At 47.7% G+C, this 20,553-nt stretch overlaps 1 protein-coding gene across 2 annotated transcripts in view; it reads right to left on the bottom strand.

The window, feature by feature from the left end:
• Positions 1-17,488: 17,488 nt before the first annotated feature.
• The window catches only part of eif2ak2 (eukaryotic translation initiation factor 2-alpha kinase 2), a 37,854-nt gene continuing 34,789 nt past the window's right edge, over positions 17,489-20,553 (bottom strand). For both annotated transcript variants that reach the window (XM_084321372.1, XM_084321373.1), the window contains exon 19: positions 17,489-20,253. In XM_084321372.1, coding sequence (XP_084177498.1) covers positions 20,113-20,253 — 141 coding nt within the window. In that variant the 3' untranslated portion in view covers positions 17,489-20,112. The remainder of the gene's footprint in view (positions 20,254-20,553) is intronic.

The raw sequence follows: 20,553 nt of genomic DNA, 5'->3' as shown, positions 1-20,553 counted from the left end.
TACGAATTAGAAATAGGTCTTTATTTCTACACAGCGATGGTGTGTAGAGCAAGCACTTAATCAAATCAATCACATTTATGAATGGAATTAGTATGCACTTTTATGGCAAGAGTATTCGTCGGTATATCAATAGAGAATGTCCAATCTCTGAAGGCGCAGGTGGTACATATACGACCTGGAATAGTTTAAGGAATAACAGCAATGATACTTTAATGATTATATACTGGATACACTAGAGGGGGTTAATCCGGTCGCTTGTAAGCCGACAGGAGTAGGAAGGGGGGGGGGGGTAGAATCCGGCTGCCTCGTCCGGCCAAGGGTATCCCAGGTGAACCCACTGTAGTGCCGTTCAATGCGCCGGCGATCCTTGGACCACAGATGAAAGCAGGTGGACTCTTTGTGGGCCGGCGTCATCCGGTCCACGGAGGAGAGACGTGAAGCGACCTCGTCTTGCAGAGCGTCTCCTCACCTTGCGTCCTCTCCAGGGGGGGCGGGTTCCAACACACGGCAGTGTCGGGGGTCTTTATCCATGGAATAATCAATGTATACAAAGCATAATCCGTGCCTGGGAAGGCGGGCTGTCGTCGGTAGAATAATCCGGTATACAGGTCCACTCGCTCGTCGGCTCTGGGGCTCCTCGGGTGCAGCTTCACGTGGGGTCAACCACCCTGGGTAAGCAGCCAGTTCTCTGCCCGAAACGATGGGGTACTGACTACGGTAGTATTCTCACCGCACGAAGCACTATATATTAACAGACTATTATTAGCTTAATAGACTACGTCCAACTCGACGATATAGTGCCAAATATGACTATTCAAATATTAATATACACGATGTCTCAATACCGATGGTAGGCGAACTTGGCCTTACTCCCACACGTGGCGTCGCGGGGAGGCTTTACGTCTGTGACTCTATTGGAGGGTAAGAAACTGGACTGAAAAAAGGAAGTCCTACTTTAGTAGCGCAGTATATATACGCACTATGAACAAATAGTCCCATTAGTGGTGCGGTAGCCAGATTCCTACGCGGAACTAGGACTTGTTCGTACATGTGGAGCGGTACGTTTGAACTGGGTCTGAGGGGTATGGCAGCCTGGCACCAAGGTCTCGACCAATAGTAGAATGGAGACTATTATGGGATGTTCAGTAGGCTAGAATGGATATTCAATGCATATTGTACAAGGAATATACAAGGGATATCAGGGAATATTAGAGAATATACAAATACAATTAAATATATATATATAAATAAATATATATATTCGGTTTAATCTGGCCCTTCACAACACAGAGTGTAGGGGTCTTGAGGGTGTGTAGTTAGAAGATGCAGAGTGTTGGAGTCTTGAGGGTGTGTAGTTAGATGATGCAGAGCGTAGGGGTCTCGAGGGTGTGTAGTTAGAAGATGCAGAGTGTTGGAGTCTTGAGAGTGTGTAGTTAGAAGATGCAGAGCATAGGGGTCTTGAGGGTGTGTAGTTAGAAGATGCAGAGTGTGTAGGGGTCTTGAGGGTGTGTAGTTAGAAGATGCAGAGCGTAGGGGTCTTGAGGGTGTGTAGTTAGAAGATGCAGAGCGTAGGGGTCTTGAGGCTGTGTAGCAGATTCAACTACCCGTCCCTGGTCTCTGCTCTCAGGTATTGAACTGATTTCAAGTCCTTCGCAGCCTGGTTATTGTTGAATTAAAACCACAGGAAGCCATAGGAGCCAATTAGTGATCTGATTGGCCCTCTGCTCCCAGGCCAGGTGATGATGTGGGGATCCAGTATTTGGCACTTGTTGTTGTTGTTTTTTGTCATTTTCCTCAGTGATGCTGATCAACCAGCATGCGCCAGAGACATGATTAAATGTCACCCGACTCCCTTGGTTATTATGGCCCCCTCACTGTGAATAAATAACCTGTGCTCTCTCTCTCTCTCTCTCTCTCTCTCGCACACACACACACACACACACACACACACACACACACACACACACACACACACACACACACACACACACACACACACACACACACACACACACACACACACACACACACACACACACACACACACACACACACACACACACACACACACACACACACAGTGATGTGGCCTACCTCTGAACAGATGGGAGCGGCAGAGCCACAGCTCCCCCTAGTGGTTGCGCCACACATTACAACAACAGTTGTGTCAGCCTGACTGCAACGCTTAGTTTTACTGTACATCATACACTGAACTTGGGTGTTTTTTTTGTGTGGCATGTTCTCAGTATAGAATGATCATCAATTTTACAAGCGGTTTATCATTGTCATTACCTTAAACATTATTATTATGTTTATCATTACCTGATCTAATCTACGAATTCCAATCTGGCTTCAGAACGTCCCACTCCACTGACACATGCTTCCTCTATTTGAACGACCACATCAAACAAGAGGTGGACGCGGGCAAATCCTGCGGCATGGTCATGCTGGACCTACAAAAGGCCTTAGACACTGTCAATCACTCCATTCTAATGGACAAGCTAAAAGCAATTGGTTTTGATAGCTTATCAGTGAGCTGGATGCAATCCTACCTGGAGGGGAGAGAACAGGTGGTAGACGTAAACGGTACTCTATCCCCCCCCTCACAGTGAGCTGTGGTGTTCCACAAGGAAGCATATTAGGACCGCTACTCTTCCTAATTTATGCAAATGACATGTCGTCAGCCTGTGACTGCAACTTGTTCCTGTTTGCAGGTTGACCCTGCTGGTCTCTGGAGATGCTTCCAGCTGCAGCCGCACATACAAGCCCCGCACATAGCAACCCCTCGCTTCCATTGGCTGATTTTTTTTTTTTTTGTCAGCCTTTCTATCTTTTCTATATTAGGTCTGGAGTTGCCCTCATTAAAAACTGATTTGGAGTCTTTGGGTAAAGGAGTAACCTTAGCCTCCTTCCATATCTTTGGACATAGTCCCACTTGTATACATCTATTAATAATATGACACTGGACTTGCTATGATCGTAGCAGTAATTCTCAATAATTTACTATCCAAGTTGTCGGTGCCAGCTAACTTGCTGTCAGGTAGAGCCTGGAGTAACCTTTCAATATCACTAACCTCAACCTGTTGAAAATCAAATGTACACCCTTTATCTTTCATTATGATATTCTTAATTATGTCATTTGATTTTGTATTGTTTGAGATGTGCATTCCCTGCCTGAGCTGAGATATCTTACTTGCATAAAAATCATTAAAATGGTTGGCAATATCACATGGTTTGGTTAGGACAATTCCGTATGACTCAACAAAAGGTGTACAGACATTGGATTTTCTACCCATAATTTGATTTAAAACATTCCATAGATTTTTACCATCATTTCTCACATCATATAACCATGGTTTAAAATATTCCCTTTTTCTCACCTTATTTAACTTTGTGACTTGATTACGTAAGGAACGGTACTTTTGTCTGTCATCTGCAGAACTGGAACACACTGATGCATTTTTGGCTACAGTATGTCTCTCTCATTCATTAAAATTCATTAAAAGCTACTATCTATCCATGGGGCTGATTTGTTTCTGACATAAATAAGTCCAGTGCAACCTCTGGGTCATCCTCACAACATACCTCCTCCCAGTTTATACCCAACATTTCATTAATAAAACCTTCTACATTAAAACTCTTATATGACCGTGAGTGAAATTTCAGGGGAGCTCCCACAGACCGTAGTACAATATATACATACATGAAACACATATAACACTGTACATAACAGAATATTTTAAATAAAGTGCATGATGAGTGGTAACAGTGATTATCAAGTCCAGGTAAGTGCATGGTGCACGTGAGGGGACAGTCAATGAGCGTTTAACAGTCTGACTGCTTGGGGGAAAAAGCTGTTCTTAAATCTTTAACTCTTGGCATGTATGGACCGGTATCTCCTCCCTGAGGGAAGGAGCTGAAAGAGGTGATGTGCTGGGTGAGACTGGTCCTTGATGATACACTTGGAGCGGTGGAGGCAGCGGGAGGTGAAGACGGAGGTGATGTTTGATAGAGGAGTCCCGACAATCCTGCCTGCCGCCTTCACCACCCTCTGTAGAGCCTCTTGCTCTGCCTTTGTGCAGCTGGATAACCACACAGACTTCACACAGACTGTCTGTACAATACTGCTGTAGGCCTATACTACTTATGTAAATAAGTAAGGCAATTGAAATATATCTGCAGTACAGCTCAATACACACAATTGTTAAGGGGATGCAGACCAGAGAAAGACTTCCGTCTTGTTTACATCAGGGTCCCCCATTTTCAATTCATCATAAATGTACAGTTCCCTCCCCCTTGTATATATTTACTGTATGTCACAAATGTAACAGTACTGCATGGTCTGCATCCCCTTAACAATTGTGTGTATTGAGCTGTACTGCATTCTGCAATCTGTTAATAAAGTTTTCAATCAATCAATCAATAAATCAATCAATAAATCAATCAATCAATCAATCAATCAATCAATCGGTCACTGTACCCATTCTGCAATCTGTTAATAAAGTTTTCAATCAATCAATCAATCAATCAATCAATCGGTCAGGTCACGTGTACCCATTCTACAATCTGTTAATAAAGTTTTCAATCAATCAATCAGGGCCTGTGGTCACGTGTACCCATTCGGCAATCTGTTAATAAAGTTTTCAATCAATCAATCAATCTGTTAATAAAGTTTTCAATCAATCAATCAATCAATCAATGAATCAATGAATCAATCAATCAATCAATCAATCAATCAATCCCGCAGTGCAACGTGACCCAAATCATACGGCAATCTGTTAATAAAGTTTTCAATCAATCAATCAATCAATCCCGCAGTGCAACGTGCAACGTGACCCAAAATCACGTGACCAAAATCAGCCAATGGAAGCGAGGGGTTGCTATGTGCGGGGCTTGTATGTGCGGGGCTTGTAAGCGCTGGTCTGAACGGCTGCAGCTGGATACTATTGGGGACCTCTGACAAGAACAAATTGCAGGTTGAAAAAACCCTCAGCACGGAACTAGGCAAAATCTGCATATGGCTCGCTGATAACAAACTATCATTACACATGGGCAAAACAGAGTCCATTCTCTTCGGTTCAAATAACAAACTCAGCAAGACCGACGGCTTCTCAGTTACAGTGGTTGACAATATTGTCACAAGGAAAGACGAAATTACCTACCTGGGTTACATCCTAGAGGCAAATCTTTCCTGTGACAAAATGGCATCCAATGTAATAAAAAAAAGTCAACCAACGAACTAGATTCTTGTACCGGATCTCCTCTCTGGTAAACAAGAATACCCTGAAGACTGGCAGGAGCACTCATTCAAGGGTACTATGACTATGCGTGCACCTCATGGTACCAAAGCACCTCAAAGGCGCTTAAAACAAAATTACAAACATCACAAAACAAACTGGTCAGACTACTACTTGACCTGAACCCCAGAACCCACCTCACCCCTGCCCACTTTGCCAACCTAGGATGGCTTAGAGTAGACGACAGAGTACAGCAACTTGCAATGGGCCTGGTCTACAAGATACACTATACGACCGGGGTGCCCATGTACATGTCAAAATACTTCCCAAAGGTCAGTGAATACCACAACCACTACACCAGAGGAAGCTCAACAAATCATGTTAAACCCAGATTCGGCTCAAACAAGGGACTAAACACGTTTCACAATTATGCCACAACAATGTGGAACGCCCTACCCAAAGCTGTAAAGGAATGTGAATCCCTGCCCACATTCAAAACCGCTCTTAAAGAGCACCTACGGGAGGCTGCAATTCGAAACTGGCAATCGTAAATGCCCAAAACCCCCACCACCTCCTAATAGACAGTCTCCTCCCCACCGCATGTATATATTCCCTCCCCGCCGTATGTATATTTCCCTCCCACCCACCCACCCCCTCCTAATGTACAGTCCCCTCCCCATCATATGTATATACTCTGTCAGGATCTAGGGGTAACAGTACTGTATATTTGAATACCGCTTATGTCACAAATGTATCAGTACTAAATACCTATATGTCCCTATGCCATAAATGTCATGTATGTTGTGTATGTCATAAATGTCTATATGAATTGAAAATGGGGGACCCTGATGGAAACAAGACAAACGTCTTTCTCAGGTCTGCATCCCCTTAACAATTGTATGTATTGAGCTGTACTGTATTGTACCCATTCTGCAATCTGTTAAATAAAGTTTTCATTCATTCATTCAACTCGACAGGTGAATTGCACAACTCATGCTGAGTCTTGGGGATGAGAGCGCCCTCGTGTGGCCCGATAAAAATGACCTCTAGAACACCAGAGGTGCACCCACAGCTACATTCATTAACGGTATGTGTATGCAATTCAGCTTTATTCTGTTTTATATGTGTATTTTTGTTAAAATGTGTATATTGTGATAATGAATTGTATTTTATGTAGGCCTATTTGATGTATGTTATGTTTGATAACCTTTTTTTTATCACTTGTCTTTAGGTTGATGCACTTTTTAACATCTTGGCCGCCAGGGACTACAGATGGAATCAGCCCTCTGGCTAATTCTGGCGTATTTACATTTTTAAATGTTGATTAATATGCACCGTCCCTTTTGCAAATAAACTTAAACTAAGCTCTAGAGTCGACCATGTGGTTGATTTAATTCATAGTAAGTCACTCAATAATCAGACTTTTTGTTTTCTTCCACCACTGAAATTGAAACCCGCTTTATTTATCAGGGACAATATACTGTATTCAAACAGCATATCAGTAAAGGCTCGTTCTGACCGCCTCCAGCCAAGTCCCGCAGCGAGGCTGCATTCAAGGAATATCCGCAGTACCTCGTGGCTGAATGCGCTCCTCTGATTGATTGAAAACTTTATTAACAGATTGCAGAATGGGTACTGTTGTGAAGGATCAGATTAAACCGAATATATATATTTATTTATATATATATATTTAAATAGTATTTGTATATCGTTTGATATCCCCTGTATATTCCTTGTACAATATGCACTGAATATCCCTTTAGTCTACTAAACAGCCCATAATAGTTTCATTCTACCATTGGACGAGAACCTGGCGCCAGGTTGCCATACCCCTAGGTTCAAGTTCAATCGTGCCGCCCAACATGTCGTGGCAAGCCCCGGTTCCGCGTAGGAATATGTCGGGCGAAATACGAATGGTACTATTTGTTCATAGCGCATATATATATGGCGCAAGTAAAGTAGAACTTTCTTTTAGTCCAGTTCTTTACCCTCCAACAGAGTGACAGACGCGAAGCCTCACCCACGACGCATGTGTGGTGTAGTAAGGCCTACTTGGCCCAGAATAGGCATTGAGATATCGTGTAGATTAATAGTTGAATAGTCATAGTTTGGCACTATACCGTCGAGTTGGACGTATTCTATTAAGCTAATAATAGTCTATTTATGTATGGTGCATCGTTCGGTTAGAGTTCTAAAGTTATCAGTACCCCCATCGTTCCTGACGTTATCTGGACGCTTAACCAGGCTGGGCAGACCCCTAGTGGTGCTTGCATCCGAGGAGCTCCGGGCCAGGGCGACTGGACCTGTATATTGGATTACTCTACCCGGACGACGGCGAGCCTTCCACGGCTTGGATTATGCTTTGGGTGCTTTGATTATTCCATGGATAAAGGCCAACACTGCGGAGTGTTGGAACTACCCCCCGGAGAGGACTCCAGGTGAGACGGCGCTCTACACCAGTGAGGTCGCCTCACGTCTCTCCGTTGTGGACCGGCAGCTACCGTCCACCAGAGGGTCCAGCTGTATTCGTCTGCGGACCGAGGTTCTGTGGGCACCGTGTTCAAGACTTTGAATTCTCCCAAGAAACCGTCGGCCAGATGGGATACCGCCAGCGGCTTCTCTAACCCCCCCCTCCTACTGTCTTACAACCAGCGGGACCCCCCCCCCCCTTAGTGTATCCAGCTATAATCATTTAAGTACCATCGCTATCGTTCCTAAATATCCAGGTTGTATACTTACTCCCTGCGTAACCAGAGATTGGACATTCAATGTTGATTTACCTACGAATACTCATTTGCCATACAAGTGCATATTTCAAATCATAAGTGTAAACAAGTGAACGTTGTATATACCTTTTGCTATATTAAATATTCGATTTGTACATTTGTGTGGATTCGTTTCATCAGGTGGGAAAGTGTTCATCATACTTATATCATGTACTGGATGGCCAGAAGTTAAAGTACAAGAGGTAGTGGTATTAAATACCATATCTAACAATACAGTCAGGGAATTGTACCCCTCAGTTACAATTGGTCCTTCGAGCCGGAGGGTAACTAGTGTAATATTAATATAGTGTTATTAATATTGAAATGGCCTATGATGAACACTCCACGAATCGGTCCTCCTAACCTAGAACGCCCGCGGCGCAGACGACAGACACCTCAGTACTTAGAGGCTTACGCTGTCAGTCAACTACCTAGCCTTCGACAAACGGTAAACGCGGTAAAAGTAGAAAGTAAAATTATGTCTGACCTTAACGACCAGGTTTCCCCGACCACAGAGGCCCTAGTAGGTCCTAATGTAACTGACCAAGCTCACGGTGGGGACCAGGAGGGAGCGGACATGCCTTTAACCCCCGCCACTACCCAAGAAGTAGTTCCCGACCACCCCCGGGAGGAAGACAACCCTACAGAGAGAGAACTCTGCACGGAAGAAGAGGAGGAGAGCGCCGAGGAAATAGAGCTCCAGGACTCCCCAACGAGTACCCCCAGGAGCGGCTCACGCAGGAGCGGCTCACCTCCACAACCGCCTTCCCCCAGCGAAGCGGAGAGGATGCTACAACAGGCGTTCCTCGTCAGCCTGACAGCCTCTACCGAACGCGATCGACTCCAAGCGCAGACGCTTAGCGAGCGCGAACATTTTACCATTGAAAGAGACCGTCTCCAAGCACAGGCGCTTAGCGAGCGCGAACAACTCCAAGCGCAACAACGGAGCGAAGAAGAGCGCACACGCCTGGAGATGAGACGCCTTCAGACAGAAGAGAATATGGCAAGAGACCGGGCCGACGCCCAGCGCGCCGCTGCCGGTGCCCAAAGAGAAGCAGATCTCACCAAGCGCGAAGTCGAGCGCGACAAGTTACAAGCGCAGCTAATGGAGCAGCTGATCCGCAAGGCAACACCCTCTCCCTCCGCCAGGGGTTCAAGGAACTCGTCGAGACAACAGTCAAGGGCAGCGTCTCCTCAACGAGCAAGCGACCCTGAACTTGACCAACAGACCGAGCCTAGACCCCCCGCAGACCCCCTTCCCAGACCGGTCCAAGCGAGACCCAGCTACAAGGAAGGAGCGGCATACACTGCGGAGAAGCTAAATAAACGATTACAGGATCTGGAAGATCTGATAGAGGAAGAAGAGGGAGAGGAGGAGAACCAAGCCCGACGACAGCACAGTACTCCACCGGACCAGGAGGTCCAGTACAGTCCAGGCTATACCCCCGCGGCGCTGCGCTACAGACCCCCGACTCTATTCGCGGGTGAGCACGACGCACGACCAGCCCCGAGGAATAGCACCTGGACCAGCGGGCCATGGTACCCTGTCAGTACCAGCCCACAGCGAGGCGCAAGAGGGGACTCGCCCAGGAGGTCTCTCCCCCAACACTCGCTGATGTATCAGCCATCCACGGCGTCATACATTGCCACGCCGTCATTCCCAGACTTCGCCTATGAGAGTCGAGCACAGTACACGGAGCTCCGGATGTGCTTAGAGACAATGATGGTGGATGTCGCTGATGAACGCCACAAGTATGCAATATTACTGAAGCACCTGAAAGTACCGCGAGCGCACAATATAGCGCTAGCCTATGCCACCTCTTCGACACCATACACAGCGGCCCTAGCGGCGCTGGACCAGAGATATGGACGTATATGGGATTACGTAATCCAAGAGATAAGGCATATTGATCGCCTACCCCCAGCCACGGACAATCGCTCATTAGACGACCTGTCAATCAAAGTGCAGTCCCTGGTAGGGATGCTGGGAGCGCAACGGGAAAAGGGCATGCATGAGCTATACGCCAACTCTAACGTCGAGAGGATTTTGGAGAAGCTGCCACCCGCAAGACAGGAGCGCTTTAGGCGGCAGAGAGACTACCGGGATCCCAACGGCCCCGAGCCATCCCTCCTTGATCTAGCCGACTTCCTGGCAAGAGAAGTCAGCAGCTTACGACTGGATACATTCGGGCGGAGCACGCCAAGCTCCAGAGAGGGACCCAGGAGAATAAATGATGGAAGAAGATCGGTGACTGTCATGCACCAATCAGAGTCAGTACCGAGCAGTAAGAGTCACAGCACCCCCTCGAGAAAAGAGAAGTGGAAGATAGCGTGTCCCTACTGTGAGAAAGAACACTGGCTGTCACAATGTGACCTATTCACAAAGATGAATGCAGAAGAAGTGAGTCAATGGATAAAGTCCAACCGGCGCTGTTATCGATGTGCGCGGCCACACATGGCAGCCGAATGCCGCCTAAAGAAAAGGTGCAGTCGGTGCGATGGAGCCCATCTAGATATACTACACGACAGTAACAGAAGACAGCCTCCACCTGCACCATCGCGCGGCACCAAGGCAAGTGTCATGTACATTGACCCCGCCAGCAGCAGCGGCGCCCAAGTGCTCTTAAAGGTAGTCCGTGTGACATTGAGCTACCAAGATAAAGTCATGGACACTTACGCCGTCCTTGATGACGGGTCAGAGAAGACCCTGCTGCTCGCGTCCGCTGCGGCCCAGCTGGGACTGCGGGGGAGCAAGAACGAAATGACGATTCGGACGATAAGAAGAGATTTAAAGACGATAAAGGGCGAGAATGTCTCCTTCACTATCGCAGCAAACGGGCAGCCAGAGCGACGGTACAAGATTACAAATGCTTTCACCAGCCAAGAAATAGGACTATCGCAGTACACCTACCCTGTCACCAAGTTGATGGATAAATATGTGCACCTGCGCCAATTACCTATCCCGCTCATAGACGGCGCTACCCCGACCCTGCTGATAGGCTCCGACCATGCAGAACTCATAGTCCCGATTGACCGGGTCCATACAGGACCCCGAGGCTGTCCTGCAGCAGTCGAGACCCGCCTAGGGTGGACCCTACAAGGCCCCCTCGCTAAATCTCTCAACCGAACAGCAGCCACTAGCTGCCTCCACTCCAGAACGACAGAAGAAGACACCACTCTCCTGCAGCATGTCGAGAGGCTATGGACACTAGAGACAATGCCCTTTAAGAACGAAAAGAAAGATATTCGTTCTAAAGAAGACATTTACGCCATCAACCTACTCGAGCAGGGGACAAAGAGAGTCACAGTCGGCGGAGTGATGAGATACGCAACTCCACTCCTGAGGCGAGAGGGAATGCCCACCTTTCACGCAAAGAAAGACGCCACGGAGCGCTATCTATTGAACACGGAGCGGCGCCTAGCCAAAGACCCCGCTCAAGAGAGTGTGTACCGCGCTGAGATTGAGAAGCTAATCACAGCGGGACACGTAACAAAGATTGACATTAAAGAGGCCGATCAGACGACCGAATCATGGTACGTGCCGCATCACAAGGTCCATCACAACGGCAAGGATCGCATTGTGTTTAACTGCAGCTACCAGATCGGATCCCAAAATCTGAATAAAGAGCTCTTGCCCGGCCCCACACTCGGCCCCTCCCTACTAGGCGTGCTACTGCGCTTCCGCCAGGACAAGGTGGCTATCAGCGGGGATATCAAAGGGATGTTCCTGCAGGTGAGACTAGTAGAGGAGGACAAGCCCCTGCTGCGGTTCCTATGGAGAGAGAGGATCGGAGATGAGAACCCAGCCATCTACCAGTGGGAAGTACTCCCCTTCGGAACCACATGCAGCCCGTGCTGTGCTACATTTGCACTACAGAAACACGTCACAGAGGACCCAACAGCAGATGAAGAGGTCCAACACAGTGTGAAGAACAGTTTCTACGTGGACAACTGTTTACAAAGCGTTTCGACTCAAGAAGAAGCCGAGGCTCTCCTAATCAAGTTACGCGCCTCCCTGATCAAAGGCGGCTTTGATCTCAGGCAGTGGGCCAGCAGTGACCCGCACGTATTGCGCAGCCTCTCCCCCGCGGACAAGGCTGCCAGCAGCGAGACCTGGATGGCGACCATCCCAGGAGAAGCCCAAGAAATGACACTAGGACTAGTCTGGCGCTTCAAAACAGACTCGCTCCACTATAGACACAAACCCTTGGCTCCAGAGCAGGGAAGGTCGACGGCGATACCGACCACCAGACGGAGTGTGTACAGAACACTCGCCAGACAATATGACCCGTTGGGATGTATTCTACCTTACACCACCAGGGCAAAGATGATTGTACGAGCACTATGGGACAAGGACCAGGGCTGGGACGACCCAATACCCGCACACCTTGCCTCAACATGGAGAGAGTGGGAGACGGAACTCCGCTCACTCCCAGGCGTCAATATACGCCGCAGCTACTTCCCATCCACAGTGAGGCCAGAGACATGCGAGATTGATCTACACGTCTTCAGCGACGCCTCCGAAGTAGCCTACGGATCGGTGGCCTACTTGCGTGCCCAAGAGAAGGGAGGAAAGATACACACTGCTTTCATCCTGGCCCGCTCAAGAATAGCCCCACGAAAGCAACAATCTATCCCACGTCTAGAGCTCTGCGCAGCCCTAGCAGGAGCGCATCTAGCCACGTTAATCCAACGCGAACTCACCATTCCGGTGCACAGAACAATCTTGTGGTCAGATTCCACGACAGTACTCACATGGATCAAGTCTGATTCATGCAGATACAAAGTCTTCGTGGGAGTCAGAGTCACCGAGATTCAAGAGTTAACAGAAGCAGCGAGCTGGCGGTATGTGGACACCAAACACAACCCAGCTGACGTCATCACCCGGGGAATGTCTCTGGATGACCTAACCCGTCGCAACATCTACAGTGACGGACCAGAATTCCTCAAGCTCCCGGAAGGAGAGTGGCCTACGCCCACCCCACGGGAAGCAAGTAACGAGGAGGCTGAGAACAAGAAACCTATGTTCTGTGGACTGAGCACAGTCGCCTCCACAGACCCCAACATAGATGACTGCATTACCCTAGCGAGTGCGCAGCAAAGAACATTCCTGCGGCACCACCCAGAGATTCAGTCCACCACTGACATGTCAGCAGCTGACTACGAAGAAGCAGAACTTCTTCTACTACAACGAGCCCAGAGAGACTCGTTCCCCGATGAGCTAGACTGTCTACAGGGAGGAAACCCCGTCCCATCAGACAGCAGACTGATCCACCTGGCACCAGAGAGTGAGGCCCATAATCTCATCAGAGTGGGTGGTCGCCTGCGGAGAGCCCCCGATCTACCGGATGATATTAAGTACCCGATCGTCTTGAACAGCCGACACAAGGTCACAGAGCTGATCATAAAGAAATACGACGAGGATGTACACCACGCAGGAGCAGAGAGAGTCTTCGCGGAGATCAGACGTCGTTATTGGATACTGCAAGGCAGAGAAGCAGTACGGCGCTTCCAGCGAACCTGTCTAGACTGCCGTAAGTGGCGCGCGCAGCCCAGCATACCACGGATGGCTGACTTACCCCCCTGTCGCCTCCGAATCGGCGACAAGCCATTCCACTCCACAGGCATGGACTGCTTTGGCCCGTTGTATATAAAGAGAGGAAGAGGCACCGAGAAGCGGTGGGGTATTGTATTCAAATGCATGACCACCAGAGCGATACATATCGAGCTCCTTCCGACCATGAGCACAGACTCATTCCTTATGGCCTTCCGAAGATTCACATCACGGAAAGGAAAACAGTCTACATTGTTGTCTGATCACGGGACCAACTTCAAAGGCGGAGAAAGAGAGCTGAGAGAGAGCTTCCAAGCTATGGGCCCAGAACTTAAGACCCACCTCGCTCCATCCCAGATTGACTTCCAGTTTAATCCCCCGAACGCACCCCACTTCGGTGGAACCTGGGAACGAGAAGTACGTTCTATAAAGACAGCCATGTACGCCGTGCTTGGGGCCCAGACTGTGGCGGAGGAAGTCCTAATGACAGTCCTCACGGAGATCGAGGGAGTATTGAACTCAAAGCCCCTCGGTTACGTCTCCAGTGATGTAGCAGATGTCGACCCAGTCACCCCCAACACACTCCTAATGGGGCGGCTGGACCCCGCGCTACCCCAGACAATGTACAGGCCTGAAGAAGCGAACGGCCGAAGAATGTGGAGGTACAGTCAAGTACTAGCTGACAAGTTTTGGAGCAGCTTCCTACTCCACTACCTACCGTCTCTACAGACCCGCCAGAAGTGGGTAAAAGAGAGAGACAATTTGACAGAAGGAACAGTCGTCATGATTATTGACCAGTCACTACCCAGAGCTATGTGGCTGGCTGGCCGCGTAAGCAAAGTGATCACCGGTGCCGATGGCAAGGTCCGAGCAGCTGAAGTACTCGTCCAAGGGCGCACTTACACACGTCCCGTGGCGAGGCTCATAGAACTGCCCCGACTCCCAGATACTATCGATGATGACCATGACCCCATGACTTTGTGAGTTGACTGACCCTTACAGCGGACCTTGAGTGGTAGACAGTGCGGTTAATCTGTCTCTGCTTAGCTAATTAGGTGGGACTAATTAGGGGGCGGCTGTTGTGAAGGATCAGATTAAACCGAATATATATATTTATTTATATATATATATTTAAATAGTATTTGTATATCGTTTGATATCCCCTGTATATTCCTTGTACAATATGCACTGAATATCCCTTTAGTCTACTAAACAGCCCATAATAGTTTCATTCTACCATTGGACGAGAACCTGGCGCCAGCAGCCATACCCCTAGGTTCAAGTTCAATCGTGCCGCCCAACATGTCGTGGCAAGCCCCGGTTCCGCGTAGGAATATGTCGGGCGAAATACGAATGGTACTATTTGTTCATAGCGCATATATATATGGCGCAAGTAAAGTAGAACTTTCTTTTAGTCCAGTTCTTTACCCTCCAACAGAGTGACAGACGCGAAGCCTCACCCACGACGCACGTGTGGTGTAGTAAGGCCTACTTGGCCCAGAATAGGCATTGAGATATCGTGTAGATTAATAGTTGAATAGTCATAGTTTGGCACTATACCGTCGAGTTGGACGTATTCTATTAAGCTAATAATAGTCTATTTATGTATGGTGCATCGTTCGGTTAGAGTTCTAAAGTTATCAGTACCCCCATCGTTCCTGACGTTATCTGGACGCTTAACCAGGCTGGGCAGACCCCTAGTGGTGCTTGCATCCGAGGAGCTCCGGGCCAGGGCGACTGGACCTGTATATTGGATTACTCTACCCGGACGACGGCGAGCCTTCCACGGCTTGGATTATGCTTTGGGTGCTTTGATTATTCCATGGATAAAGGCCAACACTGCGGAGTGTTGGAACTACCCCCCGGAGAGGACTCCAGGTGAGACGACGCTCTACACCAGTGAGGTCGCCTCACGTCTCTCCGTTGTGGACCGGCAGCTACCGTCCACCAGAGGGTCCAGCTGTATTCGTCTGCGGACCGAGGTTCTGTGGGCACCGTGTTCAAGACTTTGAATTCTCCCAAGAAACCGTCGGCCAGATGGGATACCGCCAGCGGCTTCTCTAACCCCCCCCTCCTACTGTCTTACAACCAGCGGGACCCCCCCCCCCCCCCCTTAGTGTATCCAGCTATAATCATTTAAGTACCATCGCTATCGTTCCTAAATATCCAGGTTGTATACTTACTCCCTGCGTAACCAGAGATTGGACATTCAATGTTGATTTACCTACGAATACTCATTTGCCATACAAGTGCATATTTCAAATCATAAGTGTAAACAAGTGAACGTTGTATATACCTTTTGCTATATAAAATATTCGATTTGTACATTTGTGTGGATTCGTTTCATCAGGTGGGAAAGTGTTCATCATACTTATATCATGTACTGGATGGCCAGAAGTTAAAGTACAAGAGGTAGTGGTATTAAATACCATATCTAACAATACAGTCAGGGAATTGTACCCCTCAGTTACAGGTACAATACAGTACGGCTCAATACACACAATTGTTAAGGGGATGCAGACCAGAGAAAGACCTTCGTCTTGTTTTCCTCTGCATGGGAAATTAATTGAAAGCATCTAGACTTTGGCCGGAGTCGGTCGAAACGGGCCATAACTCTCTCTCTCTCGTCCCTCAATACCAACCGCTGACGTGCCCCTGAGCAAGGCACTTAACCCCCAAGTGGAGTTGCTCGGTGTCAAGACTGTGGTTGTACTGGGCGTCTCCCCGGTGTGAGTGTGAAGCAGGGCGTTGAGTTGAACCCTAAACCTACCCTGGGGTCGACAGTGGCTCAGGAGGTAGAGCGGTCGTCTGGTAATCGGAAGGTTCCCGGTTCAATTTCCATCCTCCTCCCGGGCAGCGCGTCGAAGTGTCCTTGAGCAAGACACTTAACCCCCAATTGCGTCCGGATGAGCAGGTTGGCACCGTGATTGGTTGCCTCCACCGTTGGTGTGTGAATGGGTGAGTCACCGGGTGAATGTGAGGAACAAATTGTAAAGCGCTTTGGATAAATGGCGCTTTGGTTATATAAATGCAGTCCATTTACCCTGGGTAAGTAAAGGTTAACAAATAAAGTGTTACCATTGAAACAGCCGTCCATCAGACACGTTAAAAATGGTAAAATGGGGGCGGCTAAGTGGCGCAGTGGGCAAGGCGCTCGCCACTAGTGCAGGAGATGCTGGGTTCGAGCCCAGCTCTCGGCATTGCTACCAGCTTGGCTGGTCGTTCATACTAACACAATTGGCAGTATTAGGGGGTGGGAAGCTGGCGGGTGGGTCCTGGTCGTTGTAAACAGCGACTCCTACAGTTCGGTCGGGGCGCCTGCTCAGCGAGGAAAGGATCTAAGGGGGGTAGTGTGATCCTTCCACACGTTACACCCTCTCAGTTAAAGTCCACGCTGCCAGGTGAAAAGAAGCGGTTGATTGGCTACACATGTGTCGGAGGAAGCAGGTGATAGCCTCCACTCTCCCAGACCGACCGTAGGGGGTAAGTGCGCAGCGACCAGGAAGGGGATTGGGAATTGGCATAACGACTAACATTGGGATGGGAGAAAAACGGAGGAAAAAGGGGGGGGGAAAAGATCACAAAAAAATATATATATTGTAAAATGGTGAATTTTTTATATAACAGCTTTTATCCAAAGCGCTTTACAATTTTTGTTGACTTCACCATTCACTCACACATTCACACACAGACGGCAGAGGCAACCATGCAAGGTGCCAACCTGCACACCGGGAGCAATTGGGGGTTAAGTGTCTTGCTCAAGGACACTTCGACACGCTGCCCGGGAGGAGCGGGAATCGAACCGGGTACCTCCGGATTCCCAGACGACTGCTCTACCACCTGAGCCACTGTCGCCCCCAAGTTAGACCCGTTCTCCACTCTGCCTTGCTGATGTACATTGACTACAGATGGAGAACAGTTTTTGGTTTAAGTACAATGCTTTTATTTCCCATATCCAACCCTAAGTGCAAAAGCATTGTGTTTTAGTTTTCACATAGGTTACAGTTGCCAATTTAACAAAACAATAATGCATTATCTGTCAACATAGTACAATCATTCATTTTCTCATAATTTTTGTCATGTCTCAAAGACATGAGAGAAATGTAAAAAAAAAAATGAGCTAAAAGCTCATCCAGGATCTAAACGTTAACACAAGGCCTCCAACAGTTTCCACTCATGATAAAAGTTCAGATTTTACGTTTCACTTCATAATTTTAGTCAATTCACGATTAAAAACCCACTCTGACAGCAGTCATCAAGTGCACGTGACACAGGGCAGGATAGACAGAAACAAACGGTCACATTTATAATTCGTTAAGAGAAGCCGTTACATACATTTTGAACAGTTGCGCTTCGCACGGGGCGGACATGGCATTCCGTTTACAGTCGTAAAACAAACGGAAGTGTACCTAAACAAGCGACCTACAGGTAAACAGAAGTAGCAAGTTTAACCGTTGAATATGAATATGACTTGAATATGATCCGACCGCCGCCCTCTCAGCACATGGAAACAAACAAAACGTTCCCCATCGACGGTAAATACAGTACATTAATATATAATCCATTTCCCCCACAGCGTGCATGTTGTACATTTGTGTAAAGTTCCCATCAGATAGGATGCGTTCTGAGCGGTCGCTTGCCACTCGGCTCAAGAGGAAAACATTTGCAAAGGAGAGTAAAATAGGCCGGGTTCCCGAACAGGATAGATGATAAGAGCTCATCTTATATCAACGGCTAGCAAAATGCCATTTGATTTATGCGTTTCCTGTAAAAACAGGAAGCTAGGGAGGGGCTTGTCGTGGATATTGATTGGCATTTATAGTAGCCAATAGTGCCGAATGTGCATTACGGTCAACCTATTAGCTAGCAAGCTAATGTTTGCAACATACTGTAGGTTAGCAACATTACGCAACATTAGCTAGCAAGCTAACGTTGAACATTTGTTCAATGTAGTTAAAGAGGCAGAGTGCTAGCTCAGTTACAATGTGCTGCAAATGTCACTCTAGAAAGCATTTCATTGGACGCAAAATTAGTATACGCCCCCGTGTGCTGGATGACTCATCAACATTTCTTTTTTTTCCTTCTTATTTTCCAGGAAATGACAAATATCTCTTTTGATTTCATGGGGCCTTTAAAACACACCCGGGAAGAAATGTATTTGGTACAATTCAGGAGATCGTGATATCAGTCGATATCTCAGCATGTACTCGGCGCAGTGCAACTCATTGGACTTAATGTGTTTCAGGGAGCAGCGAATCTGTCACTGCATCCCGTCTGAAAGACACTCGAAGAGGACATATTATGTATCTGTTTAACAATGTTACACGACTTTCTTGAATCTGTGGAACATGTTTAGGTTTTTATTTTTGGCAAAGAAACTGCTCTAAAACTAATTGAAATAATAAATCTTCCAGCTCCTCTTCTTCCCCCCTCGCACTGGACACAAAGGTCTTGGCAGGCGCTGCAGCGACAGGCTGCCTGGAGGGAGATACTCTCACAAGCGGCGGGCAGTAGAGTCGGCAGCCGGTGTTCCGGGTTCCAAAAAGCACGGACAACCGATTAGGCTTGTTTAGGCTTTGTTAATCCGAAGACTTCTAACTAGGGCTGACCCCTATTAGTCGAATAGTGGACTAATCGATCGAAAGGAGCCGTAGTCGACTACCAACCTCTTATTCTTAATATCTTAATTTGTATTTGTTTTATCATTCTTTCCAAAAGAAAAGAGGCCTAGAAGCGTGGCTAACGCTAATGGCACGCATACCAGAGGCTAACTGCCTACGAAAACAGGCACAGAGGCACTGAAAGAGGATTTCACCCGTCTAATGAACACACTAGACTAGACAAATATCAAGATGTATCCATCAGTGGACAAGAAGCCTTCAGTCGACTCCTTCAGACATTAAGCACCCCCCACAGCCCAAATGGAATGATACAAAAAAATAATAGTCTAATAGTTGACTATCGGCTAATTTCGGCCAATCAAAGTCTACTATCCAAATCCTTAGTCGGGGACAGCCCTACTTCTAACCCTGGCCTAGGCGAGGAGCGTCTATAGCCGCCGCGTTTGGCACCGAAAACTACCAGGGACTCAAATTGCCAGGAAACGGCACAGCGCTGAACTTTTAAGTTCCCGAGTGGCCCGTTGTTGTCTGCGTTCGCACCGCGGTGAAAAGATCCACGACGATCCGGCAAATTATTAGTTTGGACGTTGTGGAAAAGGTCTCTAGGCATTCTGTTTGCGGCGCACTCACAACTCACAGGGTCCAGACGACTAGAGTGACTATATGCAAACGAGACGCGGACAAATTGATCTTTAAATACTTGAGCTGCAAACATGTCGACTGCTTAGTTGATATAATCTAATTGTAACTAAGATATTTTCTGGGGGGAAAAAAAGCCTTTTGTGCATAGATCACTAGATGTACCAGTTCTAGTGAAGACTTGGGAAAAAAACCCACTGTCCATAATATGTCCCCTTTAAACCAGACTACTGGAATCGCTCCAGGTGATAATCACACTTCAACCAGACTACTGGAATCGCTCCAGGTGATAATAATCACACTGTGTTATTCCCATGGTGGAGGTTCTGTTCTCTGTGAAGACTAGGAGAGAAGAACGCCTCCAGTTCCGTCTTCAGCGTCTTGGCGTCCGGTCGCTCTTCCGGCTTCTCACTCAGCATCCACTGGATTGTTCTGGCCTGCAACATAATATGATCCACGGCGAGAGTTCAAATCAAAATCAAATCAAATGTATTTGTACTAGAGAGCCCGGAATCACAACGAATTGCGCCCCCCCATGAGCTTCACAGATCAAGAAGAAACGTCACAATGGATCCACAGCAAAAAAACACCATCAAAATCCACAATTTGCGGGGGATGGGGGGGGGGGGGGAGCCAGGCGTGATGGAGTGAGGACACGTTTCAGAGCAGCTCTCCACAAACTTTGTAAAACATATCTTTTTACCCCCTACAGTCTTTGTTTTATTTTTGGTATTTAT

Source organism: Notolepis coatsorum (genome assembly GCF_963971535.1).
Source record: "Notolepis coatsorum genome assembly, chromosome: 9".
NCBI classification, from domain to species: Eukaryota; Metazoa; Chordata; class Actinopteri; order Aulopiformes; family Paralepididae; genus Notolepis; species Notolepis coatsorum.
This window is presented reverse-complemented; position numbering and strand designations above follow the sequence as displayed.